A 15069-nucleotide genomic window follows, 5' to 3' on the forward strand; every position below is an offset into this window, starting at 1 on the left:
GTGCCTCTAGCTGCCTAAAGGCAATCAGGAAAATTGGCACCCCCTGGCAAAATAACTATTTCTGATGAGGTCATCACAGGGTCATCAAGCAAAGGCAGGAATAGCTTCATCTCACAGGGGTTGCTTCTGCTAACAAGAAAAACTAAGTGGAATTTGGGACTTATATATTCTTAAAGTTGTCTATCCTCCCAGAAATGACCATGCCTAGTCTCAAGATTCCTCTATTTTGTAATCAGTATTCTCATGTTCATATAAGAGACCCGGCAAGGCTGTGAATTTCACCTGTAGGGCGGGTTAGCAATTTGCAGGATTAGCCCCATGTCTGATTTTTGACCATATCAGTCCTTTGACAAGAGGTAAGGGATTCCTTTAGATCACTCATAGCAATGCCCCAGAATATGCCTTGAGATATGAATTTAAAATCTTGAGCTATTATTTTCTGTCTGTAAGCTATCTACCAAAATTAGAAAGAGCTAGCCTAGCCTACAGGGTATCACCACACCTATGTGTTTTTTCCTCTCTATATTGCATCTCTCTCTCCTCTCTCTCTCTCTCGCTCTCTCTTATTCTCTCTCTCAAAAAAGTACTTTGCGTTCAAGTTTGTTTTGGGGCAACGAACAGTCATATTTATCTCTGTGGGATCCCTGTGATACCTTTTTCTCATTGCACCAAGTCTATCTGAGTCGTCCAGTGGATGCTTCGAAACGTTACATATTTCCTTTTTTTAAAATCAAGCTATTCGGTGGAAACCTCTAATTCACAAGTCAACAGCACAGAACACAAACAACTTCCGGAGCCCGCTGAGAGAGAGGCTGCGTGTTACACGTAAATTTTGCTGATCTGTTGGCTTCTCAGCTCGAAGCCCTCCGCGCCCTGGCCCCTCAGCAGCTCCTTCTCTTCTGCCGCGTCTCCAGCTCTCAGCTGCGGGAAGTGGGCAGGAGACGCCACGAACCCGTAGTGCCGGTCCAGATAGCGCAGGTAGATGAGCATGTGCAGGGCGTAGGCCAGCACCAGCAACAGGATCAGCGACGTCGCCAGGCCGATCAGAACGGCTGGAGAGAAGGAAGAGGCACAGTCGAGGGCCTTGGCGAACTGCCCCCCATTGACGGCAAAGCCTTGGATCTGCAGGAGAAAGGCGAGAGCTGAAGGGGTACGTTCCTCCTCACCTGCCATTTACTTCCCACTGGAGCTGCCAGTTCTGGGCCCCTAATTAGCCAAACTTAATGGACTGTCACCACATTTGCTGAATAATTTACACATATGATCTGACAAATGTGATTGTGCTTATGGGGACAGTGAAACTTAATCTGAAATCAGGCCTGATCCAGAAACTCCGGGATGTTGTCCTAATGAAGAGCCTCATGAAATTCAAGGCTCTGAAATAAAACCTCGTTTCATCTGATTCTTAGAAATATTCTAGTTCATGTAAAACTACAACTGTTGTGGTGCCTCTAAAATTCAAAGCACGCTCAAAATTTTATAAGCGTTAGTATAAGTTTCACAAAGATTTTAAGTCTCAGTTCCTCTGCCTTTGATTCTATTGACAGGAATTAGATTGGAAGAGTCTTTTAAGGGAGGAAATCATGATTTCCAGTGAGGCAAACATAAAGAATAATAATAAAAGCTAACACTTATGGAAGGTTTTTTATGTATCAGACACTGCCTTAATTCATTTAGTATGCACAAGAATCTATGAATAAGTTGCTATTTTATCCCTGTTGTATGGATCAGGAAACCGAGGCACAGAAAAATTAAGTAACTTGCCCAGAGCCACACAGCAGTAAGTGATGTGAAGGTACAGTTCAAACCTGGGCAGTCTGGCTTCACTCAGGCTCGGCTTATGAGTCCATAGCTCCTGGCGTGTTCTATCTTTTTTTTGCTCCCAACCTACCTCTCCCTCTTTATTGACTGTACCATACAGATTTGGTACCATTTTTGGAAGAGCTATAGACCAGACCCTCTTGCATCTTGCCCAGAGGATAGAAAGAAAACCTTTCTCATATGTGCAAATGAAACGGTTTTATTACCTGAAACTAGCAGAGGTTCAAATTGACAACTCGCCCTGATATCTAATGCTGTCAAAGTGAAACAGGAATACAGAGCAATGACTTTAAAATGAGAGCCATCATTTGGGGAAGGCAGCCCCCCATTTAGCTGGCTTTAAAAGTATGACACCTGACACAGCATCAGGTCATTCAGTCACCTACTTAGTTTTTAAAGAGTACATTAGAAAATTGAATTATCCACAAGTGCTTTACTGAAAACTCACTTTTATGGCTTAAGTGAGCATTTTAACATTTTCCTATGCTAAAATTATTGTGGCTACCCACCATGCCAGACATGTTAGGGCCGTTGCTCACCCAGTTGTCTGTGCTCTAGATTGAACCCAAAGCAGCTTCCAAAGGGGACTCTTGTTCTGGCTTCTGGGATCCTTAGCCTGTCAGTCCTATGGAGAGGCAGAGTGGCCTCCTCTTCAGACTAGTGCCTGAAAAGACGAGCTCCTCAATGACAAAAGATGAGCTCACTTGATTTTGCAACTCCAGCCAAAGAGAATTTCCTCAGACTGACTGCCACTCAATTCTTAGCAAGACTTGGTTGAGAATATAAGTGTGGAGAATGCCTGAAGGATACGTTGTACATCCATTTCCTGGACTAGCGTTACAAACATGCTGTGTCTTATCCTTGGAACCAACAGGTAAGTTTTTTTGGCCCAGTGTCCTGAACACCCTAAAAATTCCCCATAAGAATCCAGATTTCTAGCTTCTGTTGAAAAGCCAGAAGATCCAGTAACACTGGCCCTGCATTCCTACAAAGCAAAAATCAGCCAGAGTTGAATTTAAAAAATGTTCTTCTAACCAGATAGCCACATGCAGAAGAATGAAATTGAATCCCTATTTCTCAACATATACAAAAATTAACTCAAGATGGATTAAAGACTTAAATGGAAGATATGACACCATAAAAATAATAATTAAAAAAAAAACTAGGAAAATCTCTTCTGCATATTGGCCTCGGCAAAAAATTCATGACTAAGACCCCAATAGCTAATGTAACAAAAATAAAAATAAATAATGGAACTTAATTAAGCTAAAAAGCTTCTGCACAGCAAAAGAAACAATCAACAGAGTAAACAGACAACCTACAGAATGCGAAAAAAATATTTGCGAAATATACATCTGACAAAGGACTAGTATCCAGAATCTACAAGGAACTCAAACAAATCAAGAAACAAACAACCCCATTAAAAAGTGGGCAAAAGACATGACCAGACATTTTTCAAGAGACACAAATGGTCAAGAAACATGAAAAAATGTTCAACATCACCACTAATCATCAGGGAAATGCAAAGTAAAACCACAATGAGATAACACCTTACCCCAGTCAAAATAGCCATTATTAAAAAGTCAAAAAACAATAGGTGTTGGCACGGGTGCAGTGAAAAGGAAATGCTTATACACTGTAGGTGGGAATGTAAATCAGCACACCATCTATAGAAAATAGTATGGAGATTTCTCCAAGAACTAAAAGGAGATCCACCATTCGATCCAGCAATCCCACTACCAAGTATCCACCCAAAGAAAAGAAATCATGATATCAAAAAGACACCTGCAATTGTGTTTATCACAATGCAATTCACAATTTCAAAGATATGGAATCAATCTAAGTGTCCATCAATTGAGAAGTGGGTAAAGAAAATGTGGTATATATACACCATGGAGTACTACTCAGCCATAAAAAAAGAATGAAATGATGTCTTTTGCAACAACTTAGATGTAACTGGAGGCCATTATCCTGAGTGAAGCAATGCGAGAATGGAAAACCAAATACCTCACGTTCTCACTTATAAGTGGGAGCTAAGATACGGGTACACAGGGGCATGCAGAGTGGTATAATGGACATTGGAGACTCAGAAGAGGAGAGGTTGGGAGGGGAGTGAGAGAAGAAAAACTACCTATCAGGTGCAATGTACACTATTCAGTGATGGGTACACTAAAAACGCAGATATCACCACTATAAAATCCATCCATGTAAGCAAAAACCTCTTGTGCCCCTAAATCTATTGAAATTTTTAAAAAAAATTTTAAAGATATGAAAAAATTTTTAAATCAGTAAATCTAGGTGAAGGGTGGACAGGTGCTTATTATTCTTGTAACTTTTCTTTAGGTTTACAATTTTTCAAAATAAACAGATAAAAGGAAAAAAAAGTTCCTTCTGATGCCAGCTACACTTTGCCACAGTCCCTAGCTGGCCACCTCACCATTTACGCAAGGCATCTGAGTTTGCCATGCATGTGACATCACCTTATACTCTATTGCTAGAATAATCCAGAGCAGCAAAGCTACATATGTGGAAAGCAGCCATTTTTACACACACCTCAGCTGGCATCACCACTACCTGGGCCGAGTGTGCGTTCTGCCATCGGTTTCCAGGAAGGGTATGTTACCCAGGCCCATCTCTGACACCCAATGCTGTGTTACTGCCGGGATGCGTTGAGGATGTATGCATTGCACTACACAAGGGAGGAATATCTGCATCATGAGCAAATTTTCAGCAGTCTTAGGGACCCTGTGAATGTGCAACTGAGCATTTCTTTCTTATGCCGGCTGCTCTCGAAGCTTCAGAGCCAAATTACCCTGCCGCCTCCAGCCAGTACAGACAGATGGTCTTGTGGTTTTGTGTACCAACCTCACTCGTGGTTCTAATTGATCTTTTTTCCTTCCTTTGTTTTTCTTCTTTGCCCATTATATTGGTTTTTTTTAATTGTAAAATATGCATAACATAAAATTTTCCGTTTTAGCTATTTTAGGTGGACAGTTCGGTGCTATTAAGGACATTCACATTGTTGTGCATCCATCACCACCATCCTCTCCAGAACACTTTTCATCTTAGATAACTGAAACTCTGTATCCATTAAACACTGACTCCTCATTCCTGCCTGGCCTCAGCCTCTGGCAACTGCAATTCTACTTTCTGCCTCTGTGAACTTAACTACTCTGGGTACCTCATGTAAGTGGAATCATACAATATTTATCCTTCTGTACCTGGCTTATTTCACTTAGCACAATGTCTTCAAGGTTTATTCATGTTGTAGCATGTATCCAAATTTTCTTCACTTTTAAGGCTGAATAATATTCCATTGTATGTATATACCAGATTTTGTTGATCTATTCATCTGTCGATAGACATTTGGGTTGTTTTCACCTTTTAGCTATGATGAATAATGCTGCTATGAACATAGGTGTATAAATATCTGCTCAAGTCTCTGCTTTCAGTTCTTTTGGTTATTACCCAGAAGTGGAATTACTGGATCACTTGGTAATTCTATGTTTATTAATAATTTTGGGGGGAACCACAATACTTTGTTCCAAACCATTTGCACCATTTTACATTCCCACTAGAAATGCACAAGGATTCCAATTTCTCCACATCCTTGTCAATACTCGTTATTTTCTTTTTGTTTGTTGTTGTTGTTTTTAATTTTAGAAACAGTGTCTCACTCTGTTGCCCAGGCTGGAGTGCAGTGATGCAATCGTAGCTCACTGCAACCTAGAACTCGTGGGCTCAAGTGATCCTCCTGCCTTAGTCTCCCAAGTAGCTAAGACCACGAGTGCACCACACCTGACTAATTTTTTTAATTTTTGTTTATTTATTTTTTTGGTAGAGATGAGGTCTCCCCATATTGGCCAGGTTGGTCTTTAACTCTTGGCCTCAAGCAATACTTGTGTCTCAGCCTCCCAAAGTGCTGGGATTACAGGTGTGAGCCGCCATGCCCGGCCTTGTTGTTATTTATAATAATAGCCATTCTAATGGGTGTGAAGTGGTTGGCTCATTTTTTTAAGTGATTTTTCTTGTAGTCTTTCTATAAGTCACCTTAAGTCATTTCTGGAACAAGGTAGATATATAAATCAATCAATTGCCCTGTTCTAATTAGGCAAGATTTTTTTTTTTTTTTTTTGAGACAGAGTCTCACTCTTTTGCCTGGGTAGAGTGAGTGCCATGGCGTCATCCTAGCTCACAGCAACCTCAAACTCCTGGGCTCAAGTGATCCTCCTGCCTCAGCCTCCCGAGTAGCTGGGACTACAGGCACATGCCACCATGCCCGGCTAATTTTTTTCCATATATTTTTAGTTGTCCGATTAATTTCTTTCTATTTTTAGTAGAGACGGGGTCTCGCTCTTGCTCAAGCTGGTTTCAAACTCCTGAGCTCAAACAATCCGCCCGCCTCGGCCTCCCAGAATGCTAGGATTACAGGCGTGAGCCACGGCGCCCAGCGTAATTAGGCAAGATTTTATGTGAATTATTCTTTATTTTCATTACTACCTCCTCACTGCCATTTCTGCCTGCACTCTCTTTTTTAAATGGCAAGGTGTATATATACATACAGAGACACATATACAATATGTGATATATAAACATTTATAAATATTTTATATATATGTATGTGTGTGTGTGTGTGTGTGTGTGTGTGTGTGTGTGTGTATGTATAAATAAAAGAGTATCCTTGGAACTAAACCATCTAGAATTCAAGTTCTGCCTCTACCATTTACCAGTTATATCACTTTGAAAAATTAAGTAATTATCAGAGCTTCAGTCACCTCATTTGTAAAGTAAGAATAATAACAGCTATCTTATAGCTTTGTGAGTTTTGAAGATTAAGTACGTAAAATAACTACAAGAGTGCCAATACATGCAGAGGACTTACAAGTGACAGTTGTTGAGAATCTACACATGACACGATCCTGGGTGTTTCCACGTATGTTAGACCATGTATTTTTTACATTCTTAAAGTCAGGTCAGAAATTGAGAGAGGTTAAGTAACCTGCCCGGGTGGCTGAGAAGTAATTTGAAACCAGGTCTGTCTGACTTCAAAATGCAAACTCCTTCCCAACCCAAACTGCCTCTCATCGATACCACACCCCGGCCGAGCAGGGGAGATATACATATATGTGAATGTCCATTTATATAAAAAAGATTGGAAAGTGCCCAAGAAAGGAACATGCAAAGCCCTGCCTGCTCTGTCAGTGAGTTAGAAGAACGAGCTAAGCTTTTTCACAGGTAAACAGGATAGAGGAACTTGGCAGAATGTCTCTCAGCCTGAGAGTCTAGTGGTGAAAAGGAAACTCTCACACCCCCGTGTCTTTCCCCAAATACTTTCAAGAAGATCTCTGGGATATTTTTGACTCGCTGGCCGACAATTCCACTCCTATGCTAGCTGCCAAAGCTGTCACTCACAGTACAGACGTACTTCTTATCTGCCCTGATAGGATCACTGTTCCACTCCCTGAAGGAAATAAAATAATTGTCCCACAGTGCCTCTCCCCTGAAAGGCCTCTCCGCCCAGGAAGTGTCAGTCACCGGGTTCCAGAGCGTCACCAGGGCCGAGATGGCTGGCATTCCTCACTGATAATTATTCGTGACTGGATAAACCCGAATGTAAAAGCAAGCCCTTGGTAGGAGGTGGGGCCTCAGGGAGAGGAAATTCTCTATCCTGTTCCATTTCATACCTTAAAAGAAAAAGGAAAGAAAACACCAATATTATTTTAGCGGTATCCACTTCTCTTTCCCTTAAACATCAATGTTTGTTTCAGATGTTTTTAAACAAAAATTGAGTTTCTTTGGCACCAAATACACAGACGCATTGAGCATATGTTTAGTTTGTTACCTGGAAATCAACAAACGTGACCTCCCACAGGCCCGTCACAGCGTCCGAGTCGCTGGGCAGCAAGAGGGCGCCACCCCGCCGCAGGCTGCTGACGCGCCGGCAGCGGTAGGAGTAACGCGACGGGGCGCGAACGCCAGGGGCGTTAAAGATCGCTTGGATCGAGTTGTTGGAGATAATCTCGACGCGGTGCAAACTAAACCAGCTCTGGACGGACAACTTGTAATTGCTAAGGATGAATCTGAAAATGGTGATAAAACAGTGTTACCCCCAAAGCACTTTTACTGCCTTTACTGACTCAGGACGTCGCCCGTGAACAGTACGATGGCGCCCTCTTTTGTCCGGCGGCAGAACTGGCTGGGAGCGGCGTCGCTGTGGTTCCAGAGCCCCCCTGGGTGAGCGGGGAGAGGGGCAAGCGAATGACAGAGCAGCCCCCAAGAGTGAGCAATACAAATTTCTAAAAAATAAAAAACACAGACCGCTTGGCTTTTTTCTTTTTTAGAATCAACACTTGATTAAGCGTTTATTATTACCTAAAAATTGAAAAAGAACTTAAATAGATATCAATAAAGAACTAGCTAAATTGTGGCTAAAAATAATAGTAATAGCTTTTTTACTATGTGTCTGTCACCCTTTTACGTTATTTATCCGAATTTTATTTACTCTTCACTACAACACTTTAAGATATATAATATCATTGTCCTCATTTCACAGACGAGGAAACTCAGACACAAAGGGGTTAAATAACAGTGCAAGCTGCCTCAGAGAGTAGTTGGAACTGGGCTTCAATCCAATCTGACACCAGAGCCCTTACCCTTAACCATTCTGGAATGGAATGTTCTCCAGCCATGAAAAAGTTATAATGTACATATGTCACGATCCTTTTGCTGTCGTCTTAAAAAATGTGTGACCAAACAGGGAAAAAGTCTGAAAGGATACAGATTAAAACATTAATAGTGGTTACAAATAATGCTTGGATTATTAGTGATTTTCATTTTCTCCTTTTTATAGCTCAATATTTCCTGATTTTTCTGTTTTCAATGGTTTTTCGTGTTTTAGTTTGTGCCCCCTTGGAAGCAGACCCTGAGACAAGGATGCGAATCCAAGAAGCATTTTGGGGGATTTAGTCATTCAAAATATGTAGAGTAGAAAGAAGAGAACTGACAGGACGGGAAGGTAGCCAGGAAGGTAGCACATGTTTAAGCAAGTTTCCACTGTTGACAAGTGGGGAGCCAGAGGAGAGCACATGCCTCTAGTTACCCCACCTGAGGGAGAGGGCGCTGAGATATTTATACATTTCCTTCAGTCCTTGGCTAAGGGCTGCCGGCCTGGAGATGGGAGGCAGTGGGCCCCTTTGGCCCAAGACAGCTTTTAGGCAGAGAGGTTAGCAGTTGAAAGTTAAGCAGGTGGGCTCTAGTGCTCTCAAATGGAAAGGCCCAAGTAGGTATAGACATAGTAGTGACAGTTTCTGCTACATACCTTTATCATCAGGAAAAAAAAAATAATCATAATAAAGCTATTTTCCATTTGGGAAAAAGTGCTATTATGTATCAAAAATATTCCCCATTTCTCTATCAAACAGATATGTGTGTTGGTCACCTTGTGGGATTATATTTACTTATAAAGTTGCTCCAAAAGATGATGGTACATATTTTCTAAATGTGATTAAACACTAGTGTCCCATGCTATGTAAACAAGTGTAGTGAGGAAGAAAACTTTCCTAGGTTAAACATAGGAAACACTAGGTTACTCAAAGTTCCAAAGAGCAACAGTATGACTTAAGAACATGTCTTCTTAGAACCTTTAATATACAAGTTCACGCTGTAAATCTCCAAGAGGAAGACGTGGTCTATAGTTATTCCCAAACACATTTGACCACAGAATCTCTTTACTGTGGAATCTTATAAATATTTTCACAAAGCTGAAGTGTTCCACAGAGCACAACTTAGGAAAGACTGCCCTAGAACATCCTGCTGGTTTTCCAAAAAATGTTAAAGGAACAACTACTTATCTCCACTAAAGGGTTTGTCCTATAAGAAGAGAAACACTATACTTTTATAAGAAAAAAAAATTAATGGCTTCAAATTGTCCCCCACCCAAGAGCAGTTCCTAACTGCTTGGATAAAACTACTGTTGGCAGATGCATCCTTCCAAAACACAAAAAACTGTAGGCCTGTGTTGATTGTCTGCTGGGGAATTCAGATAACTGAGGCTTCTTCTTTGTAGTTAAATGGTAAGAGTGATTCATTGTAAGGAGCTCTAGAAGATAATTTCAAACAAGATCCCCAGCCCTTGACACTTTATTTATATTTTATTTTTTGCACAGAGGAAAAGGGTATCACATTTTCAGGTTCTTGAGTTTTCTAAGTCCCTAACTGAGGAGAAGAGAACTATAGGTACTTTGGTAGAAACGAAAAAGAGCATTGCTATAAGGCCCCTGTCATATCACACTGCTGATTTTTCAGTGTAATTACGTAGACATGGCATCTGATGTGTCACAGTAGTTAGGCACACAACAAGCCCTTGATACACACATGTGGAATGAATAAATTACATAGAGCTAACATGAAATGCTGAAACTATGAGATTCCCAAGTGGTATCCTACTTACCTTATATCAAGACCTTTGGGATTTTCAGCATCACCAAACTTCAGAGACAATCTAAAAAACAGAAACATAGTCCATGAAAATAGGAATGACCCATACTTCACATTATACTCAAAAATTACCTCAAAATGGATCATAGACCTAAATGTAACACCTAAAACTACAAAATATATAGAAGAAACATCGAAGAAAATTTCTATAATCTTGAGGTAGGCAATGGTTTATTGAAAAAAATACAAAAGCATGAACCATAAAAGATTGATAAATTGAACTTTATTAAAATCAAAAACTTTTTAGAAGACATTGTTAAGAAAACAAAAAATGGCCAGGTACAGTGGCTCATGTCTATAATTCTAACACTTTGGGAGGCCAAGGCAGGAGGATGAAAGGATCACTCGAGGCCAGGAATTTGACATTGGCCTGGGCAACCTATCAAGACCATGTCTCTACAAAAATACATTTTTTAAAAAAAGCTGGGTGTAGTGGCACACGCCTGTAGTCCCAGCTACCAGGGAGGCTGAGGCAGGAGGATCGCTTGAGCCAAGGGGTTTAAGGTTGCAGTGAGGTATAATGACACCATTGCACTCTAGCCTAGATGAGACAATGAGACCCTATCTCAAAAAAAAAAAAAAAAGAAAGAAGTCAGAAGACTTGAACACTGTATAAAGGAAGATATACAAATAGCCAATAAGTACATGAAAAGATGCCAAACATCATTAAACATTTGGAAAATGTAAAATAAAACCACAATAAAATACCATAGTATGATAATTACAATGGTTAAAATATTTTTTAAACTGACTCTTAAGCTTTTAATACCTATATTTATTCATATTTTCCTGAGAGTAAACATAAGATTTCCTGGAGCAGATACAGATCAATTATTACTTACTCATAGGAATACTGCATTGGTTCCCCTTTCAACCCAATTCTTTCCCCTAGGCAACACAGCAAGAGCCAGATGTTATCCTATACATACTGTGATTTGCAATACAGATGAGGAACACCAAGATTATGAATCTGGGAGTTTATATAGGAGAAAGATGATGGTTCCCTTCTCACCTCCTGAGAATGGGAGAGAAACATGTGCTCCCTTGATGCCAATGAATTCTCCTTGGGAAGAGAAGAGGGACAATCGCAGGCACCTACTCCAGCATGTAAGCAGAAGAGTTTAATTAGCCTTTGGATTGGAGCAAACAGCCCACCATGGAGGAGACAAATGGCTGCAGGTCTAATATCTACAGTTCGTAAATAAGTGTCTCCAAGGGGAAGATAAGACCCTTTGGGTTTCTAACCCCTGGAATGTCTCTATAATCCCAGGTTTCATTGTCCCTTGACATATAAACTCATTTCTCCAAAGAGGCAAATTTCTTACTACCTCCAAGGCTTAGCTTATACCCAACGTGCCAGTAAAATTTATTCAGAAATTACTAAACTAGCAGAAACATAAAAATGTTTTCTCTCCAGTCTCACGTCTGCCATACAAAGCATTAGTGAGGGCGTCAAGCAAATGGAACTCTCATACGATGCTGGCAGAAAGGGGAAATGGTGCAATCTCTTTAAAAAAAAATTTGGCAGTTTCTTCAAAAGTTAAACACACACATACCATATGATCCAGCCATTCTACCTCTAGGTAGAATAACACCTAAGAGAAATTAAAATACCTGCTGCCACTCTAGCCCAGGCAACAGAGTGAGACTCTGTCTCAAAAAAATAAAAGAATTTTAAAAAAATTTAAAAAATAACATAATTGCTTCCACAAAGACTTGTGCACGAATATTCATAGTGACTTTATTTGGAAAGATATACAAAATTGAAGGGAAAGGCAAACCTCCATCAACAAGTGAATGGATAAATAAGTTGTGGTACATCCATGCCATGGAATACCATTCAGCAATGAAAGGGAACATACCACTAATACATGCAATAACATAGAAGCTTACCAAAATCATTATGCTAAGTGAAAGAAGCCAGACTAAAAGAGAATGCACATGATCTGACTATATTTATATAAAATTCTAGAACAGGCAAACTAATCTGTAATGATAGAAAGCAGATCAATTTTTATATGGAGAGGCAGGAGTGGCTGGAGGGAACTTCTGACCCCCCAAAGAGCTTCTCTCCTTTGGTCCTGGTTTCGATGGAAGCTTGTTAATATCCTCTGCTTTGGAGTAAAGAACATGAGAACTTATTTGAGCTTATTTCAGCAAAGTAAACTTGACAGACATTCAGTGAGGATCTTTGAAGTGCCAGGCACTACACCATCAATTGGGAACACAAAGGAGAGTGAAACCTACAGGGCGCTTTGTTCAGAAAGGACCTCTTTTTACTCTATCAAGTGCCCTATTCTCACAGATGTAAAAAGGATTCTGAATTCCTCCGGCTATAATTGCCTAAATTCAAAATATACACAGATGCTGGGATTATGCTCTATTTGCAGGGCTTTCACTATTTAAAAAGACTTCCGTAGCAAATCCGTCTGCCAACAATATGCCTCTCCCCGAACATTTTGTTTCCAAGAGCTAAAACATGGTCATCTTTTTTTAATCCGTGCTTTTGACCTTACATGGTTATGTCTTTGCTTGGATTTGTTCCTTCAGCACCTCCCATTCTGGTTCTTGAGAACATGAGATTTCCTCACCAGCTCAGCAAGGGCATCTCACTCATCTGCGCTATTCATGGGAATCAAGGGCGCTAAGTCTCAGCAGCTGGTCCTCGACCACCTCATTCCCGGGAAGCCTCCAGCTCCCCTCTCTGGGGGGTCCGTCCAGGACACCTGCAACTCACCTGAGCAGGACCCCAGCAGGTGGATGCTGCACACTCAGGGCTCTCACCCAAGAAGAATTCTAGGGCGGTGACCAGGTCCTGCACAATTGTTAATTTGTGTGCTGGGAAAACCAAAGCTTGCCGAGATAACTAGACACTATTTCACTCTAGTTATCATCCATGGGTGAGGAAGGAAGACTTGACATTACGCGTACATTTCTTCATTTGATTTTCACAACCCTATGAGATAGGGCCAAGAGGGAGGAGGTATAATGTCATTGTTAAAGACACTTTAGACCCTAGATCTATTAATGTACACACTGTGTGACTTGCAAGTTTCCTAACCTCTTTGAGCCTTGATTTCCTGGAACATCTGGAACAAGGATGGTAACAGTGCCCGTGCCTCAGAGAGTTACTGAGAGGAACAGATATGGGGCCTGTGAAGACCCTGCACAGACAGAGCCTGGCCTGCGGCAAACGCTCAAGGCCTGTTAGCTACAGTGAGTAGATGCCATCATCTCCTCCCGACAGGTCTTCATCCTACAGGTCCTGTCTATGAAGTCACAGAGCTCTGGCAGAACTGGGCCTAGCAGCCAAGTTTTCATTCTTTCCATCTCTGGGTTCCAGTGATCACTGAGGTCTCTAAAGCCCAGCAAAAAAGCTGTGGCACCCTGATTTTCCCCATTAATACCCTCCACTGGGGATCAATGGAATCAAGGCAGCCAGTCAGCCATGGATAGGCAAGACTATCCCCCACTATCTGCCACTCTCCACGTAGCTGACCACAAATAAAAAGGCCTGGAGGAGTTCATTGGCACCGGAGAAAAAAGTCCTGAGTTCTCAGCAGTGCTGGAGTCCTTCTGATAGTCGTTGACAGTTATGCTGTAACAGGATAGACGAATCTGAGAGGACTCTGAATGCTTACACTTACAATTCCCTAAGTCCCTAACAAGAGATAGTCATTCTGAATAGCAAGATACTTACTAAGACTTGTAATATGACTTTTAAGTGTATATTAATATAATTCATTTTTACCCATTATCAAGAATTTTTAAATGAGAAGTAAAGTTCAGGAATAAAAAGGTGTTTCCAGTCAAAGTGTATAAAATATAAAAAGAACACACACACACACACACACACAATATGTTATGGTTTACGCAAAGCATCCTACCCATCTAAACCAGGCCAGAACAAATGCAGAGAATCTTCCAAAAGCATCTATTCCATTAATACCAACAAATGTCAAAAAGAAGTTTTATAGAAAGCAAGTGCCAGATTTCCTCCCTCTGAACCAAAATAAATAAAAACAAAAATATTTGCTTGCTTGACTGAAAAGCAGAGAAAGACATTGGAAATTGATTTGCTCTTTGAAAGGGATATTTGTTTAATCTGCTTATCTCAAATCAAAACTAATTATTCTAATTATTTTGTACTGTCCTAAAGAATTCTCTGAAATTTGGCCACTCAAAGTACCCTTGCACATTTGCAAACAGACAGTGTTTCACAATTTCAGAAACCCTCTCTAGAGTCAAACATTTGTCCAGGCTAGTGTTTCACCCACTAGAATATGTATGACCCTGCTGGGATATGTAATTTCTTTCCCAGTGGGACAAAAGTAGATTGACACCTAACATTTTGAGTTGAGACCAAGCCTGGAATTCTTTTCTCTTTTTCCAGAATGAGTTTGGGAGCCCTTATTTTCAGAACTCTCATTTTCCATAAGTTATTATGGCAATTAGCTAAAAGGTTCAGAAGAAAATCAATAGAAACAATATAACAATTTTTTAAAGTAGATTTCTGACTTGCCCTTCATTTTAGACATTAAACACTTCCTCAAAGATGTGTGTCAGGGTCATATACAAAGAAGCCCACTTATTTTTTCTGAAATTACAAAAATACTACATATGTGCAGTTAACAGACTGCAATGGCCCCAAGGGCTTCCTCAAGCAGAGAGATCAACTTACGAGGCACTTTCTTCACTGCAATTTGAGTTGCTAGTGTCCACTGTTGCCTTCTGACCAAATGCTTCATCTGT

The 15069-nt window shown here is 40.6% G+C and overlaps 1 protein-coding gene across 1 annotated transcript; it reads right to left on the reverse strand.

Annotated features, from left to right (window-relative positions):
• Positions 1–819: 819 nt before the first annotated feature.
• Positions 820–14746, reverse strand: ATP6AP1L (ATPase, H+ transporting, lysosomal accessory protein 1-like). The gene is given in 5 exon segments (XM_012664567.1): positions 820–1122; positions 7664–7901; positions 10271–10321; positions 14659–14705; positions 14708–14746. Coding segments are annotated over 5 exon segments (678 nt in total).
• Positions 14747–15069: the final 323 nt, after the last annotated feature.

This window comes from Propithecus coquereli, unplaced genomic scaffold (genome assembly GCF_000956105.1).
Source record: "Propithecus coquereli isolate 6110/MARCELLA unplaced genomic scaffold, Pcoq_1.0 Scaffold9, whole genome shotgun sequence".
In the NCBI taxonomy this organism is placed as follows: Eukaryota; Metazoa; Chordata; class Mammalia; order Primates; family Indriidae; genus Propithecus; species Propithecus coquereli.